The sequence below is a fragment of the Apodemus sylvaticus genome, chromosome 5 (assembly GCF_947179515.1).
Source record: "Apodemus sylvaticus chromosome 5, mApoSyl1.1, whole genome shotgun sequence".
Lineage (NCBI taxonomy): Eukaryota > Metazoa > Chordata > Mammalia > Rodentia > Muridae > Apodemus > Apodemus sylvaticus.
The window spans coordinates 8540898-8561577 of record NC_067476.1 but is presented as its reverse complement, the minus strand read 5'-3'; the positions used below and the strand labels follow the sequence as shown (position 1 = coordinate 8561577).

General features: G+C 52.3%; 1 protein-coding gene across 2 annotated transcripts in view; it reads right to left on the bottom strand.

Annotated features, from left to right (window-relative positions):
• Positions 1 to 11057: 11057 nt before the first annotated feature.
• Med27 (mediator complex subunit 27) overlaps positions 11058 to 20680 on the bottom strand; it is a 177058-nt gene continuing 167435 nt past the window's right edge. For both annotated transcript variants that reach the window (XM_052182015.1, XM_052182016.1), the window contains 2 exons: positions 12979 to 13056; positions 11058 to 11460 (listed from right to left, as the gene is read on the bottom strand). In XM_052182015.1, the coding sequence (XP_052037975.1) occupies positions 11326 to 11460; positions 12979 to 13056 (213 nt within the window). In that variant the 3' untranslated portion in view covers positions 11058 to 11325. The remainder of the gene's footprint in view (positions 11461 to 12978; positions 13057 to 20680) is intronic.

Below are 20680 nucleotides of genomic sequence, written 5' to 3'. Positions count from 1 at the left end.
CTTATTCTAGAGTCCAGGAGCAGGTAGATTTCTACTAACCAGATCAAAGCACATAATAGACAGAAGCCAAGGTGAGTGCTCCCCAAACGCAAAATGAGTGTCCTCACCATGAGGCCTGGCCCTGGCCTCTACATTCTTCTGACTCCCTTGGGGCAGTCACAAACAGGGCTCGAGGCATGTAGAACTCTGACAGAACTCAGCAGACTCCAGTGCTCCCCAGAGGTGCTCATGTCCTACACTGCAGAAGAGTGACTGTTGGGTGAGGGAGTGAGGGACTTGAGGTCACAGACAGACAGACAGACAGACAGGGTCAAGAAGCTATTGGTGAGCCTCTAGCTGGAAGATTATCTTGGTTATCTGGCCAGGAACTGAGTGCCTGGGGTCACTGGTAGAGTAAGAATGGTACCTGGGTAAGGTGCAGAGAGCGAGGCCTCACTTAAGAGTCAGAGTGGAAGGGAGAAGGGTGGGTTCACTGCTGCAGGTTTTGAGGGTGTCAGGAAGCTGTGTAGGCACGGAGCTGAGGATAGCCCTCAAAGCTGTCACAGCAAGAAAACAGCCTGTTTCTGGAGCTCCCAGTGGGGCTGACCACCCTGTCTTTGATAGTGGCTTACACCAAAACTTATTTGGGACTCCTGATCTCTGGAACTCTGTCATGTTTGTACCCTTGACGCTGTTCAGCCCATGATTTGTGGGCCTTAGAGCAATCCTTATGCTGACTTGAAGCCCCATTGCCTTTGGGGGACCCTAATCCCATTCCTACCCCTTTATGAGCTACACCCAGACCCTTCCAGGCCCTTCCAGACACTTCCACAGTCCAGAGGCAGTGGTGTGGCTTCTATCTGCCCTGTTCCTCTTGTAGCTGAGAGCAAGCATCCTTTTGTAGATGGACCCCTTTCTTTGAAGAGCTCACTGCTCAAAACGCCCTGCTTGGACCAACCCAATACTCCCCAGTGCCATCTAGGGCTCCTTGCTCGGCACTGCTTGGCAGGAGCATGCAGGGAACATGTCGGATTGCCCAGTGCCTGGCTCCCAGTACACAGGAGCAGTGGCTCAGTCCCAGACTGTGCCAAACGCAAGGCATCACAAGGCATGCTGAAAGTTTGAGATCAGCCTAGTCTATATGGAAAATTCCTGGCTGGTTAAGGCTACAGAATGAGACGTGTTTCAAAAACCAAAACCAAAACCAAAACCAAACAACAACAACAAAAACAAAAAAGAAAAAGAAAAAGAAAACAAAAACCACAACAAAAAGGACCAAGTTTCATGGATCCCTGGCTGGCCTGGAACAGGAAATGGAGATGAAGTTGAGTTTGGCCTTGAACTTTTCTGATCCTTTTGTTTCCAGCTCCAAGTATTTCCATTAGAGGCACATTCCACCACACCCAGTGATGGAACCTTACTTATCTAATGAATATTCTTGGGCTTGAGATTGTCCCCCTTTCTGATTCTGGGCTCAGTCACAGGACGAACTGTCTTTCCTCTCCAGCGCTGAGTTCTGCCTGACAGCCAGGGGAGAGAGGCGCCGGCACCTCCTGCTTCTCCGTGGCTCTCAGGCATTTTGAGTGCACTTCATATGAAAATGGACGCTAACAATCTACTCCTTGCATTGTTGGTGACATCAGGGGAAGTTTGGGTGTTGTCAGCAAGCCTCTCTCTGGGGTTAGCAGACAGTGCAGTTTCAGTGCTAGGAAGAGGCTGTGGGGCTAAGCTACAGAGGTCCAGACCAATGCCCTATCCCTGAGGTGGGGACACTGTTAGAGAGCTGAGGATGGTGACACATACACACTTACGGGGGTTGAGGACAATGTCACCCACCCACCCATGATGGCTGAGGACAGTCTCTCTCTCTCTCTCTCTCTCTCTCTTTCTGTCTCTCTCTCTCACACACACAGACACACACACACACACAGACACACACACACAGACATACACAGACGCAGACACACACACACACACACACACACACACACACACACACAGGCCTGAGAACAGTGTCACACACATACACACTCAGGTTTTCTCAGGTCAGGCCATGGCCAGTGGCGGGCACCGTTTCCTCCATCAGCCAGCTTTTCTTGACGGCCTTGCCCTGACAGGGATCCAGAGCTTCCTAAAGCTGCGAGTGGCCGTCACCTCCACGTTAGGCGCCTGCACTTTAGGTTGGAACTTTCTTGAGCTTTGCCAATTTGCAAACTAAGGGAAAGAAACAAGAAAAAGAGCAAATTAACTGTGGCCTTTGGCAGTCATTGATTTGACCCTGTGGAAATTAAAGGCTGGTTCAGAGTCAAATATCAAAGGCTACAGGAAAAAAAAAGGCAAGGGGACGTGGTGCTGGGCTGTGTGCGATGCAGGCAGGGCTGGGGGGTGGTGGCAGCCATGTTGCTGTGGGTGCTTTGTCCCATAGCTGAGGCTGGACCACAGCATCTGAAGAGAATACGCCCATCTCTGTGTGACCACCGTCAGTCTTGAGAAAGGCTAATGTAGCTCCGCTACCTGCACAGACTGGACGTGAGCCTTCGCTTCCATGATGGACTGAAACCTCAGAAATCATGAGAGCAGATGGGCCCTGAACGCCTGATTCTGGGCTCCATCCTTCCAAATCCCAGGGTCATAGGCATGTGTCTGTACCCGGCTTCCTTCATCGTTTTAAGGTGCTTTGATTGGTATTTTGTCTGGGCAACAAGGCAATAATACAGAAAATTGCATCAGCGAAGTGCCGTGTGGCTGTGGAGTCTCGCGTGTGGCCCCTAGGCTTTAGACAAGTTCATGGGAGGACCGTGGAAGAGTTTGATGCTGTGGCTCGAGCAGCCGTTTAGTGCTGTGTGCAGAGCTCAGTGGGGGAGGTCCCAGGGGGGCCTGAAAGCCCCAAATGCTGACAGGAGTGTAGACAGCAAAGGGCGAGTTCACGAGGTCTCAGATGGGAAGGAATTCTTCCATATGCCATCCAGCCACACCCTGGCAAAACACTTGTGTGCATTTCACTCATGCTCCAAGACTGAGGCAGGCTGACTTTAAAGATGATGGGAAAGTTAACTTAGTGGGTGACATCGAGGTGGCACCGTGTGCAGGCTGCGATATGGGCCTTACTGGCTGCGTTTGGCCAGGTTTCTAGTGAGAATGGTAATAAAGAGCAGAGTGAGCTGGGCGGTGGTGGCCCACGCCTGTAATCCCAGCACTTGGGAGGCAGAGGCAGGCAGATTTCTGAGTTCGAGGCCAGCCTGGTCTACAGAGTGAGTTCCAGGACAGCCAGGGCTACACAGAGAAACCCTGTCTCGAAAAACCAAAAAAAAAAAAAAAAAAAAAAAAAAAAGAGCAGAGTGAAAGAGTTTGGAAAAACTTGCAGCTTGCTCAGGAAGTGTGTGTGTGTGAAACGGCGCGGACGGGTGTCTGGCTACAGACACTTTCAGGGATGCTAAAAGAGGGCTTCATAGTGGGGCAGTGGGAAAGGTTCCTCGAGGATAGCTCAGGGATTGGCTGGACCCTGTCCATCACTACCATAAGGTTTTTATTGAGATAGAAGAGAGTTCTGGGGCTCCGTCCCCATACAGAGCCCCCTAGGAAACTGCTTTCTCAGAAGCCACTTTTCCATGTTCAGCTACTGAAACACTCACGAGCTGCTGTAACTGTGTCCCAAAAGGCCCGGCTCCTGAAGGAGGACATCTCAGACTGTCCTTTGGCATGTTCATGGACATGGCTACCCAGGTACAGCTAAACACACGCAGACAATATACATGTTTAGTAAAACGGAGACACTGAATGACCTCGTGCGTATAACACCTATGAGAGAAGGTAACAATCATGGTGGGGAAGATTAGTGCTTCCCTAGGGGGATGACATAGTGAGATTGTGGCTCCTCAAAGCTGAACATGAGGTAAAACTGCACCAGCAGACAAGAGCAGAGATGCTTGTGCAAAAACACACACAGACACAGACATACACATGCACACACATACAGACCCAAATTATCTTGGGTCATCTTTCACACTCTTACTGGCCAAGTATCACTCTCTTCTGTTCCCCACCCAATAGCCTTGAGAGCTTAGGTAAATCCTTGGGAATGTACAATCAGGTTTAGTTTCCAGCCAACCTCGGGGTGAAGACGCTATCAGGAAGCACCTGAAGCCCCCAGGTTGCCGGAACCCCCTTAACTAACACTCCCACAAAGGTATTTTGAAAGTGCCTTGATTTGTGGCTTTCTTTGTTCTAATGAAAACTCCATCAAACTGTTGCCGAGTTAGAACCTGGAATTTGAGGGGACTCAGATCTGTGTCCTGAGCCACCACCACTTGAAGTTGGCTCAGAATAAACTGTGCATTGTCCTCCTTGAGGGGAGAGCTGTTGTGCCTTTGCTGTCACAACAGCCAGTCTCCTGCTTTGAATACTGCGGTCATCATGTGTATGGGGTCTCCCTGTACATTTCTTACAACTTCCCATGACGGATAGATTATCTCAAAATTAAATATTTAAAAAAATGCCACAAGGGATTCATTACATACAGCACGGTCACTAAATGGCAAAGACTCCAAAGAAAAGCGAATACATGGACTCCAAGGGATAGACAGAGTCACGGATGACAGAGTCACGGATGTCCACCTTATGGGAAGGGAGGACTCGGGGTCACCTAGGTAGAGACTGTTTTTCCCAGAAACCCTTGCAGCTAGACATAATGTGGAACTTACCCCCACTGAGGTGCTGTGAGGGAACCCTCAGTGCGCCAGGCCAGCTCTGAGGTTTAGGTGTCAATGTTGGAAATCAGGCAGTAACAAATTTAAGAGAAGATTGGGGGGAGCGGGTTTTAGTATATATTTCTGCAGAAAGTGATACTAGCATTGAGAAAAGTAAAACTGTCACAAGACAATTTGTGACAAGATGGTACTTTTCTTTCTTTTAAAGATTTATTTATTTATTTATTTATATATGAGCATGCTGTAGTTGTTTTTAGACACACCACAAGAGGCCATCAGATCCCATTACAGATAGCTGGGAGTCACTATGTGGTTGCTGGGAATTGAACTCAGGACCTCTGGAAGAGCAGTCAGTGCTCTTAACCACTGAGCCGTCTCTCCAGCCCCAGATAGTAGTTATTAAAACACTCCTGGCCCCAACTCACTGGCCTAGGATGAAGCCGTCTCCAGTGGGTAGCTTAGGCTGAGTGCTTCCTACTTATCTGTGACTCTGCTGATGTCACACTGGACGTGAAGCATAACAGTCTCTCACCTGCTCTCCAAGCGTTGCTCCCTTTCTGCAGCTGGGAAGGTTTTCCCGACTCAGTTTCCACCATGCACACAAAGGAACTGGGTCCCCGAGTAGCTGCCTGGAGTTGCCTGTCCACTGCTGTGGGGCTTTTTGGGGAGAGGGGCACATAATTCTGAGGCTCCGTATTCTGACAGTGTGACCTCGCATCCCACGGCAGCCATTCAATAGGCTTACAGAAGGGCACAGCCTGGCACTCTGGCACTCCCTGGCTAGCAGAAAGGACCACATTCTTTCCCTTGCTTTGTTTATTGGATTACCTAATTCCCTCGGAGGGAACATATGGGTTCCTTTTGTAATTAAGAGTAAGCCTCTGACTGAGATACAGTGCCAAGGCACTGAGTCAGCCTGGGTGCTTGGTACAGGCGGTGGGTGCTGCTGGGCCCTCTCAATGCCTTCCTGGGCTGGCGCTCAATAGCCTTGGTCTCCTCCACCCTATCCTGTCTCACCCAGCTGTGCTTTGGGTTTCTCCTGTCTCCACAGATCCCAGGAGAAACAGCTTATGCATGGATGAAGCTTGTAGTTGTTGGGATACTCTTGTCCCTAAGCGGGCACACCTTGTCTCCTGGCTAGAGTTCCTATTTGGCCACTGGTCACCTCAAGGTTGTTGTGAAGGGTGACCTTCGTGTAACTGCAAACTTGAAAGTTTAGCTTTCTTAGTAGTAAGAGGACATAGGAACTGTAACCTAAGTTCAAAATGTCTATTTATTTATTTGTGCATGCATAGCATTCGAGTACATGTATGCACATGTGTGCTCACGCACCGTGGGACCAGAGACTGCACTGGGTGTCTCCCTCTCCCTCTCTTCTTCTTCTTCTTCTTCTTCTTCTTCTTCTTCTTCTTCTTCTTCTTCTTCTTCTTCTTCTTCTTCTTCTTCTTCTTCTTCTTCTTCTTCTTCTTCTTCCTTCTCCTCCTCCTCCTCCTCCTCCTCCTCCTTCCTTCTCCTTCTCCTTCTCCTTCTCCTCCTCCTTCTCCTCCTTCTCCTCCTCCTCCTCTTCTTCCTCCTCTTCTTCATCTTCTTCTTCTTCCTCCTCCTCCTCCCTCTTCCTCCTCTTCCTCCTCCTCCTTCTTCTTAAAGATTTATTTTATTTATATGAGTACACCAAAGCTATCTTCAGACACACCAGAAGAGGGCATCAGACCCCATTACAGATGGTTGTGAGCCACCATGTGGTTGCTGGGACTTGAACTCAGGACCTCTGGAAGAGCAGTCAGTGCTCTTAACCGCTGAGCTTTTGCTTTTGCTTGCTCTTGCCGTATATCTATACTTGCATGTGTAACATTTTGTGTGTTTGTGTGGACATCCTAATGCTGTGGCATTTGTGTAAAAGTTGGGGGACAGTTTGTGGAATGCTTCTTTCCATTTACCCTGGTGATCCTGGGGCCTGACTCAGGTGTCTAGTCTGGTAGCAGGTGTCTTTACCAACTCAGCTGTCTCTCCAGCCCCTCAACCTTACTATTTCTTGAAATACATCTCTCACCCAATCTGGAATACAGTACTTTAGTCAGGCCGGCTGAGCAGGGAACTCCAGGGGTCTGCCGTGTTGTTGGAGATTGTAGTCACGTGTGTGGCTGTGCTGGCTTTCGTGTGCAGTCAAGGGATTGAACTCACCTCCTCCTGCTTGCATAGCAAGCACTCCAGTTGCTGAGCCTTGCCCACAGCATGTTTTAGTTTTACTGAGACCAAGACTCAAGCAGTAGTCTGTGCTGGTCTTGAACCTCTGGCCACACTCCTGCCTCCCTTTCCCCAGTGCTGGGATTAAAGGTGTGGGCCATCATGCCTGGGTGCAATTTAAGATTCGGTTGAGGTTCTCTTATCTTTGGTTTAGGGGCTGGGAAGGCTAGGACGGCAGACCCTGGGATAGCCCGCTGTGCTAGGTACTGAAGGCTAATTAGCCACCAAATAAAGGACATCTAGTACCCGGTCATGGGGCCTTGGGTGACCTTTACACACGTATGGGAGAAGAGTCCTTCTGGCTGCAGTGGCATGATGGCCAGGGTGGGGCAGGATTGGGTTAGTCTCCTGCTCAGGGTAGGCCCAGGTGAGCGCCGCTCAGCTTTTCTGTGTCAGTGGAGACATGAGGCCAGGGCACAGTGTAGAAAGGCCAGTTTTCCATTTTTGTCGTTACCAGACCTGGATGACACCTCCTGTCAGGTTTGCAGGGGGTCCAGATCTTGTGAGAATTCTTCTGGCTGAAGATGTCCTTCCTCCCCTCAACTGGGGTGACCTTAAAAGGCTCTCAATTTAGCATCAGCCCCACTCGCTGACACTCCAAATGTAACGGCAACTTCTCGCATTAACACTGAAAGATCACCGTTTTGTGGTGTCCATGGTGTTAGTGTTAAAACATCACTCGATACCAAAAGGCCAATTCCCGATTTAGTTCAGGAGGAAAAAAAAATCTGGACAACCTTTCGCAGGCCTCTCTGCTCTGTTCTGTCAGGTGCTAATGGGAGCTAGAGCCTGTGGGCAGCAGAAGGCATGGGGCAAAGGCCTGGCTACCCAGAAGCAGTAACTTCCAGCAGGTGAGCAGGAACCCGTGGGGAGGGAGCGCAGACTTTACCCAGCCCTCCTGTCCGTCATATGTCAGTGTGGGAGACCCTCCACTAGGTTCCTCATCTGTAAAGTGGGAACTCCATATGCCTGTGTGGGACAGCTTGGTGGCATGTATAAAACACTTGGTAGAGAAGAGATTAGGGATAGAGGGTAACAATATAGTCCCGTAAGATAAATGCCTTGGAGGTCTGGCCAGACGCCACTCTTAAGAGAGTCCAAATCATGTGAAGGGTCTCTTGTTGTCTAGGCTAGCCCTGAACTTGCAATATAGCTTAGGATGACCTTGAACTTCTCACCCTCTCTCTCACCTTTACCTCCTCAGTGCTGGGACTATAGGAGGGGAGCACTGCACCGCCTGGGTTTTTGAGGTGCTGGGGCTTGGTGTATGTTAGGCAGGCACTGCACCAACTGAGCACAGCCACATCCTCAAGTCACATGACAGTCACTGTGGCACTCCAAGTCACCTCTTAGCTCTAGGATCTGGGAGGGTCCTCCCGGAAGCAGTCTGTCTCTGGCTTCCTTTACAGTCTACCCTTCGGGAACTGACCTCTCTCCAATTTGAGGTTTTACATCAACTTCAGGTCAATGTCTCCTTTTAACAGCTGATACCCGAGCCAGGCCCTCACACTGATCTGTCAGCATCCAGCATTCAGGATCTCCCCCATTCTGGACTTTACCAAAAGCATTATCATTCAAACTTGCCTTCCCAGGACAGGGAAGGAGCAGCGGATAGGCAAACCTCTGGTGCCTCCTCTCCTTCTCCCTTAATCAGGGAGTGTCGAAAAACAGAAAATCAGATTAGAGATGGTTGAGCAGGTAATGACACTGCCCCCCAGCCTGACAACTGAGACGTGATACCTACAAGCTGTCTTCTGACCTCATTTGTAGAGCAGCTCACGTGTGCCTACATGCATATGTACATGGGCACATACAATAAACAAACCAATGTCAAGAAGGGAGAAAAAAGAAAATGAAAATCAGACTAGCAGGCATGGCTGGAATTCTGCTGCCCAGTCTCCATCATGGCTGCCTCACAGCCAACCTGATGGCCTAGCCAGGCCTTTCATGATGACCAACTTGCAGAGGAAGCCACTTACCCACTGTCTTACAAGTAGCAGAAAGCTGGAGCGAGGAGCCATTCGTTCATCACCTGCGGCCCGCTGACCCTGCTCCTCCGTCACCCTCAGCCTGTGTTATTGTGTAAGGAACGCTTCTCTTTAGTGGCCTAGGCAAACCTGCTGGACCGAGTCCTGTCATCCCTGGAAGCAGAAAACAACCCTTTGTCTTCAAGAATGTGCTTCTAAAGAGGACAGAGGACATAAGAATACGACCCTTGTTCTAAGTGGGAGCAACCGCCTGCCCAAGGCTGGGTGAGGGCCTGCATGCACCGTCACTGTTGGCAGCAGGCTGGAACAGGTTGGAGAGCTATAGAATGGATGGGAACGGGGACCAGAACCACAAAGGGTTCAACACCAAACAGCTTTCTCACGAGGGGCCCCGCCCTCCCTGAAATCTCGCTAGTCCGCCGGGACAGTTCCACATTTGCACATCTCTGAAGGTGCCAGCTGCCAGCTGCCAGTCACGAGGCGCCCGTCACTCTGCACATGCCCCGACTTGGTCACAGCCAGCGAGCTGCCATCAAACCATGTGAGCAGTGCACACCTCGGCACCGCACCAGGTCTGCTTGTCATGAAGTGTCTTTGCAAAGATCTGCAGTCTTGAGGCAGACTCTCATTGCTAACCCAGTGTTGTGCATTTCCTTTAAAGCAATAAATGAAAACCTTAGGAGACCAAGGAGAGGAGGGCTGGAGAAAGTCCATGAAGCTGTGTCATGCCACAGCCTGTAACGGGGGTGGTGTCTCTCTATAGAAGGCGATCTCTGAACAGTCAGATCTAAAGCAGAAGAAATGGTATCTTTGATCTTGGTGAACTATGGCATAGAAGGTCAATGACCCTTTTGGCATGTGCTGATTGAAAATCAGGCCTCTCACACTTCCCAAATGTGCAGCAAGGGAAGCAGTGTTTCCCAGAGTCACCATCCCTGGCGTAGCTGCAGACTGGAGCACTGCTCATGCCGGGAGCACAGAGGCAGCAGGGATGGGCCTGCGGTTTGCCCTTCTACAAGCTCCCGCCTGGCACTGCTGCTGCCCTGTGTTGAACAGCACTGTGCTATACATCCCTCACTCAGTGATGGCTCAGAGACAAGAGGACCCAGATCACTGCCCTGCAACCACAACTTTGAAACTCGAGTTCCAAGCCACATGTGCACAAATGTTTAGGGAAATCACTCATATACATGAGCAAACAAAAATGTAAAAAAAAAAAAAAAAAACCAAAAGAAGACAACCTTTCTGCCTTGGTTCCTCCCAATCTGATGAACAGGTAGGAAAGGTCCGGGCCTAGTCAGGAAGTGGCTGCTCCACTGTAATCCAGCACCGGGACAAAACTGCTCAAGTTTGAAGCCTGACTGGGCTACCCAGCAAGGCAACGCTGCCTCAAGGCAAAAAGCAAACCCCACAACAAGCAAGAAGGAGGGAGAGACAGGCGGGGAATAACTGGGTAAGGAGGGGCAGAGGGAGGAAAGGAGCAGCCGTCCTCTAGGCTGGGCACTTTCACCGAAGTGGGGTGGCCTTGTTAGGAAGGCTGGAGAAGGTTCACAGACATCTACAGGATGCAGAGGGCCAAGCAGCCTACACTCGTGACTACACGAGCAGCCTGCACTCGTGACTACACGAGCAGGTGCACTCGTGACTACACGAGCAGGTGCTGCAGCTGCTGCTGGGGAAGGGCCGCTCTCTAGGTACCTGTGGTGCTGACTCAATAGAGCCATCTGCAGTCTCTCCTCAGGAGTCCTCCCTTTCCCAGCACTGATGACCAGGACAGAGCACTGCCGGCCTGCTCCCCATCACCACCCCAGGAAGAAACAGTAAAGACAGGCAGCCTTGGAAGAACTCACTTTGTCTACAGGGCCATAATGTCTTCCAGAGTCAGAGCCCACTTCAGCCCTGTCCTTGGGCCACTAGGCCTTCCAAAAGGGCAACTGAAAAAAAAAAAAAGAGCCTCCCTTCCCCCCTTCTGGGACTGGCACAGGTGGGCTTCTAACTCTCAATGCAGCTGAAGATGATCTTGAACTCCTGACCTCTCTACCTCCTAGCCAGGATTCCGGGCCTGCTCCACGTGCAGCTGGAGATACAGGGTTCATGCTCCTAGCATGCCCGACCCAAGGACTGCTTCAAATGCAAACTCTTCTGGACAGAGCCTTGTCCAGGGTACAAAAGCTTTATTGTTTACAAAAATAAGTTACAAAAACGAACCAAGCATAGCCAACATAAGAATTCCAGTCACAGCTCATGAACACAATAGACCCAGGGGCACAGGGAAGGGGCAGACCACCATCCCATGCTGCCCTGATGCGGGTGACAGTTCGGCCGGGGAGAACAGCGCAGACACCTATGTGGTGACTGGGTCAGGCTGGTCTGGGAAGGTGCTGCAGGCTGCTCAGTGGGGGCTGGGGTCACTGTCGGCAGGTGTCATGGAACGCTTCCAGGGTTCGGAAGTCTCTCCATGTCGGGGGAAGGCCATCTTGTAGAAACTTCCCACAGCGCTGGCACGGGGCCTGGAACAGCTTAATGTAGCTTCTCAACCAGGTCTGGAAAAGGTAAGACAGAAAGGAGAGAAAGGCGTCAGGGAGCCCTTCAGTTGCCCTTTTTGAGGACCCAGTGGCCCAAAGGCAGAGCTTACGTGGGCTTTGACCTTGGAAGACACCCATGGTCCTACAGAAAAGCTGTCTAACCCCACAAGCCTGTCTCCCTGTGACTCAGTTCTGATAGCTCCTGTTACGCACAGAATCCCTACTGTCCAGAGCTGGGGTGCTCCCCAAGGCTATCTCTCTGGTCCCATTGCCAGGTTCCCTGTTTCTGAGGACAGCTGCCTCTACCCCTCTCTCCCATTCCGAGCAGCAGCCACAGGCACAGCTTGGAAGTACTGTGCGATTCTGTACCAGGGAAATGTGCTCTGAGCTAATCTCATTTCAGAGGTTGTCCCTCTCTGTCATGGTGGGGCCTAACCGAACTGGGACGGCCCCAATGTCACCAAGTAACATAATAAGTGACAATCGCCCACCCATGAGGTTGAGAGCTGAGGGCTCCCAGATGTCATGCATAAGGATGAGGCTCAGGTAACTCGATTCTCCACCTCAAGGAGACTCATGGGCACAAAGGCCTAGGAGGAGAACCCACAGCCACAGGCAGGCAGCCCTGAGAGCCAGGCAAGTCACATAACTCACTCCCCCAGGTGTCAATGAGGGGACAATGACCTCTGAAGAGGTTATTGATACAAGTAGTTCCTGAGGGGCAGATCTGACCCACCACAAGCTGGTGTGGGGTTTTGGAAATAAAAACAGATGGGTGATGGGTGACGGGTCTGCTCTACTTCAGAGCTCCCCCATTTCATGTTAGGTAGACATGTAGCCTGTGGGCCAAGAAAGACCATCAGGTGCTCACTCCTTAGCATGGGGAAGGACTCTCTGTGCCTTTGCCCTGAGTGCCCAGCGGCATCTCCCACACTGCAGTCAGTTCTCAAGCCAGGCTTGCATCTTGTGAGGAGCCTGTCTTTCTCTCTAAGAAGCTGTGACAGCGAGCTGCCAAGCAACACTCCTTGTGGTCAGCACTGCTCAGAGCAGCAGGCGGGAATCCTGGCAGCATGGTAGTGTGGAGACAAAAGGAGTTTCCTGGGCAGGGAAGGGCAATGGCTAGTGACATCAGGGAAGCTGTCACTAAGGTGGACTGGCTACGGGGCCTGTGGAGGCTGCAGCTGGCTATGTGACCAGCCCTGGGAGAAGCCCTATGTCTCTGAAGAAACACCCGCTTGCTTTGCTCTGTTCTTGCGAGCTGCTGTGCATTTGCTCTCGCCTTGAGCTCTGGCCCTGAGCTCTGAGGACGCGGCAGGGGACTACAGACTCTTCTTGCCGCTCCTGCGTGCTCAGTCCAGCCACAGGGCTTGATGGGTTAGGAGTGGGCTAATCCCCTCCTAAGTGCTGGAAACTTCTGTAAGGCCACTTCTGTGGACACCGCTTGCTCAGCTCTGACTGAAGCCCCAGGGCTCACCTGGGGCGGGCAGGCCCCCCAGACCTCTCCCGAGCTGGAAGGCCTGACCCGAAGCCACTTACCATGAAGGACCTGACCACGACATCCGGCATCTGGGGTAACTGATAGTGAAGCAGGGCAGTGGTGGCATGGTCTGTCACCTAGGATGAAGGACAGTTACTGTCAGCCAGATGCTGCTGGCTTCAAAGCGACAGCCCTGCTGGGATTCCCCTGCACTGCTCCTTTCCACACCTAGATTAAAATCTCAAATAGGAAAATAAGCAGAGTCGGGACAGGGAGGAGGCACTGGAGGCAAGAGCATACAGGTCTGGAGACAAGAAGAGTATGGAACATTCTGGCAACTAAACACCTGGACGGAAGAAGCATGGGAGGGGGACAAGGTTCGACACTGACAGACAGCAAGAGCGCAGTGATTCCATCCTGTCTCCCTGCTCCTCTCCCAGGCTCTGCCCTGCCAGCTCTCCTGCAGGCCTGCCCCTTGCGCTGGTCCTTCTTCAGACCAGCTTTCCTGGCCTTCCCAGCTCCTCGGGGACCAGGTGGCCTGGAGCCCACAGGAGGCACCAGACACAGGCACTGTCTCTGGCCTGGATCCCATCACTCTCCTGGGGCCTCATCAGCTCATTTTCAAAATGAAGGGGGTAGTCCAAGGCACCCACCCAGCAGGTCTGGCCACCCCCAAACTAGTTAGGAGCTGACTTGTGAGAGTTACATTGAAATTGTTTATCTGATTGTTCTCATTAAAATTAAAAACATTTTCATATTTACTTGGTGTGGTGTGTGTATGTGTGTGTGCGCGCGCGCGCTCTTGTATGTGGTGTGCATGTGCCATAGAGTGGGGGCAGAGGACACCCAGCAGTCAGTCCTCTGCTCCCACCATGTGGGGCCTGGAGATCAAGCCCAGGTTCTCAGGCTTGGCAGGTGCCTTTACCTGCTGAGCCATCTTGTAGGCAGTGGAAATTCGTGTCATTACAAATATAGTTAAAAACAAAAGAGAACACGCCAGATAAAATCATTAGCTCTGAGAACAAGAATCAACACAGGCCCAACACGCACGGACTTGTTGGCCCCCAGCCTCAGTGGGATACTGTGACACACCAGTGGCTGGCAAGCCCACAGCAGCAGTGAGGCAAACCATTTGTGGGCAATTGGGAGGCCAGTCTAGGCCAGGGGCCGGTGAGGATGGTCCTTAAGTTGTAGCACAGCGCGAGGGCAGCTCTGCAGCCAGGCAGGCTGGCCCGGGAGCCCAGCGCCTGGGGATTTAGGCGCAGATGGACTTTTAACCCATGCTTCACGGCAGGGGAGGGGACAAGCTGACTAAGTTCTTCCCCAGCGAGCCCCACTCCACTCCGCTCCACTCTCCTGCTCGGTGTGGCATCCTCCCTGCCCTCGTCCTCCACCCCCACCCTGTCCGCCTTCCTGCTCAGCGCGCTCCCTGACCTTCTCCCCACACAGCCTTCCTACATGATCTGTTCTTGCTCATGCTGTGTCTCCAGGCCTAGAACCACAAGGCATACAGCAGGTACCCAATGCACACGTTAATTAGAGAGAGGAGCGTGGAAATGCCCACTCCGGGGGACAGCACTGCTCCCCCACAGACACAGTCCTGGGCCTGTGCTACACAAGCCTGAGGAAGTCTTTCCCTGGGTGACTTTCAAGATAAACTTACTCCCCCCGCCCCTCTCGCCAGGCCTGCTTTTATTTTAAGCTCCCTGACAGACAGCTTTCTAAAATGAGCAGTGCTTTTCTTCCCAAGCAGTAGTAATAACCGTGACACGGCTATGGTAACGCCGAGGGGACAAACGGGCTGTCTTTTTGCTTAAAATGCCCACCAAAGTCTGCTGTTCCTCAGCTCCACACATGGTTGCTTTCCTGACATGGGTGCTGTCCACGGCACTGGTCCCCAAGGTCCTCTGGAGGGGTCAGAGCCATCTGTTTGACTGCTGGAGCCGGCCTGCCTTAGTCCTGTGACTTGTTTCCTTGGAGGTAGTTTTTGTGTTTCTTTCTTCTCAGTTAATACAAACGACCACCATGTGAAACTCTTGAAGCCTTAGAATCTCACAAGCATGTGAGTCCCTGTCTGGTGGCTGTCATCAGTGGGAGCAGAGAAAGGTGTCTCTAAATGGTCTTGGCTCCTGTGGCCTATGAAATTTGGGACCTCTAGCCAGATCTGACAGGACGGTCTCTACAACGCCCCAAGCCTTGGACCCAGACCCTTGACCCCCGCTTGGGCCTAGCTTCCCGAGCTGTATTTGAGCTCCTATTTTCTGGCTTGACAGACTGTGGTCCAGGTCCTGCAAGTGAGGTGCAGGGAAGGCCTGGCCATGTAGCTGAGATATCCCGGCTAGCCAGGAGGACCAGCGAGTTCATGAGAAATGATCTGCAGATGTGCAGGAGCCGGGCTCGCTCTGATGCACAGGCAGGCCCCTAACTGCACTGGCCATTCTTGGCCTGCCATCTGCCATCTAGCCTTCTTTCAAAGAGTCCCATTAAAAGTACTCTCTTTAACTGTCAAATGGTGGCAGGTTTTGCTCTGGCAACTGATGTGGTTGGTCATTTAGTCTCTCAATATCCCACCATCAATCTCAGCAGCATGTTAACATAAGGCAACAAAGCCAGCTGACTTCTGAGTCTCTCCAACTTCCCCAGCTCCATTCCTGGTTTTCTGATTCCTATGGCTGAAGCCCCAGAACTGGGCAAGGCTCCACCTATGTGCTCTCCCCAGAACTCAAGCTCTATTCCACTTTCAATGAGAGAGAGAGAGAGAGAGAGAGAGAGAGAGAGAGAGAGGAGAGGGAGAGAGAGAGGAAGAGGAGAAAGAGAGAGAGGAAGAGGAGAAAGAGAGGAAGAGGAGAGAGAGAGGAGAGGGAGAGAGAGAGGAAGAGGAGAGAGAGAGGAGAGGGAGAGAGATAGAGAGTTAATAAAGTAGTTTTACACTTTCAATGACAAAGCTGTGCTTTGTTCAGGACTGAACATGATGAACAAGCACGCCAGTTCAACAAAGATCACTATTCCCTAATTTTGCGAGGCCCTAGGTTTGGGCCGTTCTGCTGTAAGCTAATGATATTCCCCGGGGATAAAAGCTGCCTGCTCGCGGAGCGGAGGGAGGCCAGGGAAGAGCACTAATGCTCCTGAGAGGCCAAGGCCAAGGAGGAAGCCTTGCTGCAGGTTGAGTGCTGGCCTGGAACAAAGCTTGTAAAAACATCAAAGCGCTTGGATCCTAGGAGAGCAGGCGAGTGGAGGGCGGAGGCAGCGGTACCAGGCAGGCAGGACTAGGCAGGGTACCATGGCTGGCCTTGCTTCCCCTCACTGCAGGGAACCAGAGGCCTGGCCTGGCTCCCGGTGGGCCCCATCTGGAGAGTCAAGGCAGCAGGCTGGGGTGACTCAAGTCTCTGCCTCAGCTCAAGGCTGTGAAAGTCTCTGTGCACCCAGATGGAGGAGAACTGAGCGGGGTGGGGGTGGGGGCGCAGATGGACTCTTTCAGGAGACCTTGGAGCAGGTGCCAGTCAACACTCTGGGGAAGGGCTGCCAGTCAAAGCCGTGTCCCTAAGTTCCTCTGCCACCCTGAGGTGCAGAGCGCCCCGAGCCTCCCTTCTGGGCTGCAGCGGTTTAGGAAAGTGAGTGGAGCTGCGGCAGGGGCAGTGCATGTGGCAGCCCTCTGGGCTACAGGCTCACTGTTCTATAGCTGGTCCTGCCCTGCCCAGGAGTAGGATGACCATGGGCACGGACTCTGCGGGTCAGGAGAGGGACAGAGTCTGACCTCACTCAACCCTCACATCAATGACAGTAGAGGGACCACTCCAAGTACCATTTGCAAGTCAGGGAGACTGGGAGCTCAGGAACTTACTTAGGTTATGTGGCTATTGTGCAGCAGGGCGGGGCTTGTCCAGTCCACACTGATCTGAACTGAGGGTCAGGCTCTGACCCATACCCAGTAGGCTCCCACTGGAGGACTTCTTGGGTGACAAAACGTGGGCTCTCTCCTCTCTTAGGGAGGGGCTGAGACAGACAGCCAAACCTTGGACAAGGCTCCTTCCTTCCTTCCTTCCTTGCCAGAGCCTCTGCCTATTTGCAGCTAAGCACAAGGCTCTCCTTCGCCACTGCACTGGCCAGGGGGACAACTGGCTGCATCTCCTGCCACGTCACACGGGCGCAGCGGGGAGGAGGACTGCAGCACAGTGCTTTAGAGGAGGCACAAGGCATAGAAGGTTGGGGGTCCTGGTGATAGTGCTGAGGCCATGAGTCCAGTGATGAATCTGGGACACACCCCTGCCCCAAGCCCAGGTGCCACAGTGGTGACCTAGGAAAAGCTTGGAGAGGGGAGGCTGTTAGAGCACCGCTGCCCAGCACACTCCCCTGAAGGGAGGGTCAGCGAGTGAGGGGCGAGGACAGTCTCAGCAGCCACAGGCCACAGCAGGGACCCTCGGCTGTGTGTGTCCCTCCTCCCCTACCTCATTTCCAAACGGGCTCCCACCAGGGGTGGTTGTTGGGGCTCCGGAAACCTCTCAGGTGGGAGGCATTACCTGCAGGAACCACCCAGCTTCTAGAAGTTGTTGAGGGGTGTGGCCTAAGAGCTCAGGATTTTAGGAAGCCCAGGCCACCAGGGGGCAGGACAGCAGCCCTAGGTGAGCTAGCCTCAGCTTCTAGCTAGCAAGGGTTACCAGACAGTTTCATTTATACTTAGAGCCAAATGCCCAAGGCATGTCCCTGCCAAGATAAGGATCTGGGGCCCGCTATTAAAAGCATTCCCCTGTGAGGTTCAGGAACAGGGAAAGGAAGTACCCACGTAACTAGAGCTGTTCATTTAAAAGAGCACGCGGTGGTGTCCTGTCTCTGGCTTCCCTCCAGGCTGCACTAGCCTGCATGGACGGATGCTGTAAAGGCAGAATGTGACTTGGTGGAGGGCAGGTAGCCTGGGTGAGGGCGGATGGCCTGGTCCTGCAGGTCCTCAGTGTAGGTTCCCAGTCACCCATTGCCAGCACTCAGCCAAGGAGAAGCGCCATTTCTGGCCCTTCCCAGGAGTGACTTTAAGATCTTTTGGGGGGGGGAACCCCAAAAACAAAAAAACAAAACAAAACAAAAAAACCCCAGAGGGTCTTACTCTGTAGCCCTGGCTGGCCTCGGACTTACTATGTATGCTATGCTGGCCTCAAACACACAGAGATCCACCTCCCTCTCCCTCTGCATGCTGGAACTAACGGTGTGTACCATTATGCCAGCTACCACTAATTTAGGGGAAAAAAAGACAGCAGATGCCAGGGCAAGAGAGGTGCTATGTTTCTGTTTCCCTCCGGGTACTCACCTGGAGTCTTGATGTGATACCATCTTTACAAGGCCCTGGGTTTGCTCACTCCCCTCCCTAGCTCTAGGTTTCACCAAGGCTGGCAGCACCTCTGAGCTGGCAGCAAACTGAATGTGCCACCAATGTGCTCATTCCTCCCCCCAGCACAGAGAAGTATAAGCAACCTTAGGAGGGTGAAGATGTTTTAACATTGTGGAGGGGCCAGCCCAGGCATCTGGGGCTCCCCAAAAATTCTAACAACACAGTCCCAGCCTTGTGGAACTGCTCTGGAGCTGGCTACCGGAGCCTGGTGTGTTAAGGGCTTAAGCGATGGCAGCTCTGCTAGCATCCCTGCACAAGCTTTAGGACGAATCCTGAAGGCGGCCTTAGAAGTCTTCGTCCTATGAAAGTCACCATCATCTCAAAATTGGAATGCTCTGAAGTCCTCAAAGTGGTGTTGGGGGCCATGGGAACATTGCAGACAGAAGCTTCTAAAACACGGATGAAGGCATGGCGGGGCGGAAGCAGGGGATTTACCACTTATTATGCAGCTCTAGTCTCTAATCAGAGACAGGATTTGTGTGCCGTAGGCTCAGCAGGCCTGGGGGCCCAAGGAGGAAGCCCAGAGGCCCACAGGGACTGGGGATTACTCTGGCAAGATCGATATTCTGCTTTGTGTGATGGAGTAGTCATCTGCATGGGCTCTGCCCAGCTTATCATTGTCACTGGGGCCAGGTCATGCTGGTCTGGGACTGCTGGGACATGATCATCAGGCTAGCTGGGTCAGAGAGGAGGGGTGGAAACAGACCCAGCTGCTCCTTCAGCCCTCATTTCCCTTGCACACCTTTGAGATCAAGCCCTGCATTTGAGAAGTATGAGCCTGTGGATGCCTTGTGCTTAAGACAGTTTCTGGCAGGTACAAACTGGGGCTAAGCATCTGGGTGGGGCAGGCTAGAGTAACCCTTTAGAGTTTCAGACATGACACCACTGAGGTCTGGAAGAAGCTCTCCATTCCCTGGACCCAGGCCGACACTGCAGTGACCCGTGATCCTGTCTAACCCAGCACTGCTGTCTGACCCTGGCTGGAATGCCCTTCTTTCTACGCCCTTTTCAGCACTGATACTCAGTCTGGTGGCTCCCTGTCCTGACTGGTTCCTGGTGCTTAGGGCTAGTTCCCTTGTGTGTGCTTCTACAGCCCTCTGAGTAATTAAGTCTGGCACTGTGTCCAGGCCTGTGACCAATGGTCCATCTCTAGGCTGCACTCTCTGGGAACGAGGCCACCTGGGCCAGCTCTGGACATTAGAGAGCAGTATGTCTCCACACTGGGCACCACAAACATAGGACCCAGACTAAGAGATCAAGTAGGAAGGCCTCAGGCAGCTGGAAAGGGAGGGCACTGGGATGGGAAGAGAGCCCAGGAGCCCGGGAGGGCAGGGACACCCCCTCTTCTTGGAGCCATGGAACTCTCCAAGGTTCTGAGCACTCTGCACTTTCACATAGCAGGGTTGAGGAGAGCCACATGGTGGGCCCTTGACATTTTTTCAGTATTAAGAAATTGAGGCTCTTCTTTAGATGAGAAAAGTTTAACACTTTCCAGATGGCAAAATGCCAGGCTGTTGCTGGTTGCCAGTGAAATCTTGGTGGTGGCACACACCTTTAATCCCAGCACTTGGGAGGCACAGGCAGGCTGATTTCTGAGTTCGAGGCCAGACTGGTCTAGAGAGTGAGTTCCAGAAAAACCAGGGCTACACAGAGAAACCCTGTCTCAAAAAATCAAAAAAGAAATCTTGGCCTGGAGACACCTGAACTGTTCTCCCTCACTGGGTGCTGCATTTCTGCAGTTGACACAGTCACACCTGCTTCTCCATCAGAGACACAGCAATAAGACATTGGCCGTGGAGACCAGTGTGTCCACCGCAAGCCATATAAGGTTGGTGTCACTGGAGGGAGACATGTCCTCAGGACAGTATGAACTGTCCCAGGTCCTGGCCCATCAAGTTGCTCAGTGGGTATAGCTGGCAGCTTTAATTCTTGTGTATTTCACACTAAAGCTGCCCACTCTTTGGCTAGGGAAAGAGCTATCAGGGCCAGGAAGATGGAGGAGGCTTTGGTGGGAGTGGCTGGGCTTGCCACGGTAGCTGGGTTTTCAGTTTAGTTTACAAAAATACTTCCCTTAAAATGGGGACATGCACAGGCTGGAAAGGTGGCTCAGCAGTTAAGAGCACTGACTGCTCTTTCAGAGGTCCTGAGTTCAAATCCCAGCAACCACATGGTGGCTCACAGCCATCTGTAGTGCCCCTCCTGGTGTGTCTGAGGACAGTGACAGGGTACGTGCATACATGAAATACATAAATACATAAATAAATCTTTTTTTTTAAGTAATGCTTCTCTTTAAAGGGGGGGGGTACACTTATAGCTGTAGACTCCAGGTTCTGTGCTCCTCATTCCCTGTGACAGCTACAGAGGCGGCAGCAGCAGCAGCAGCA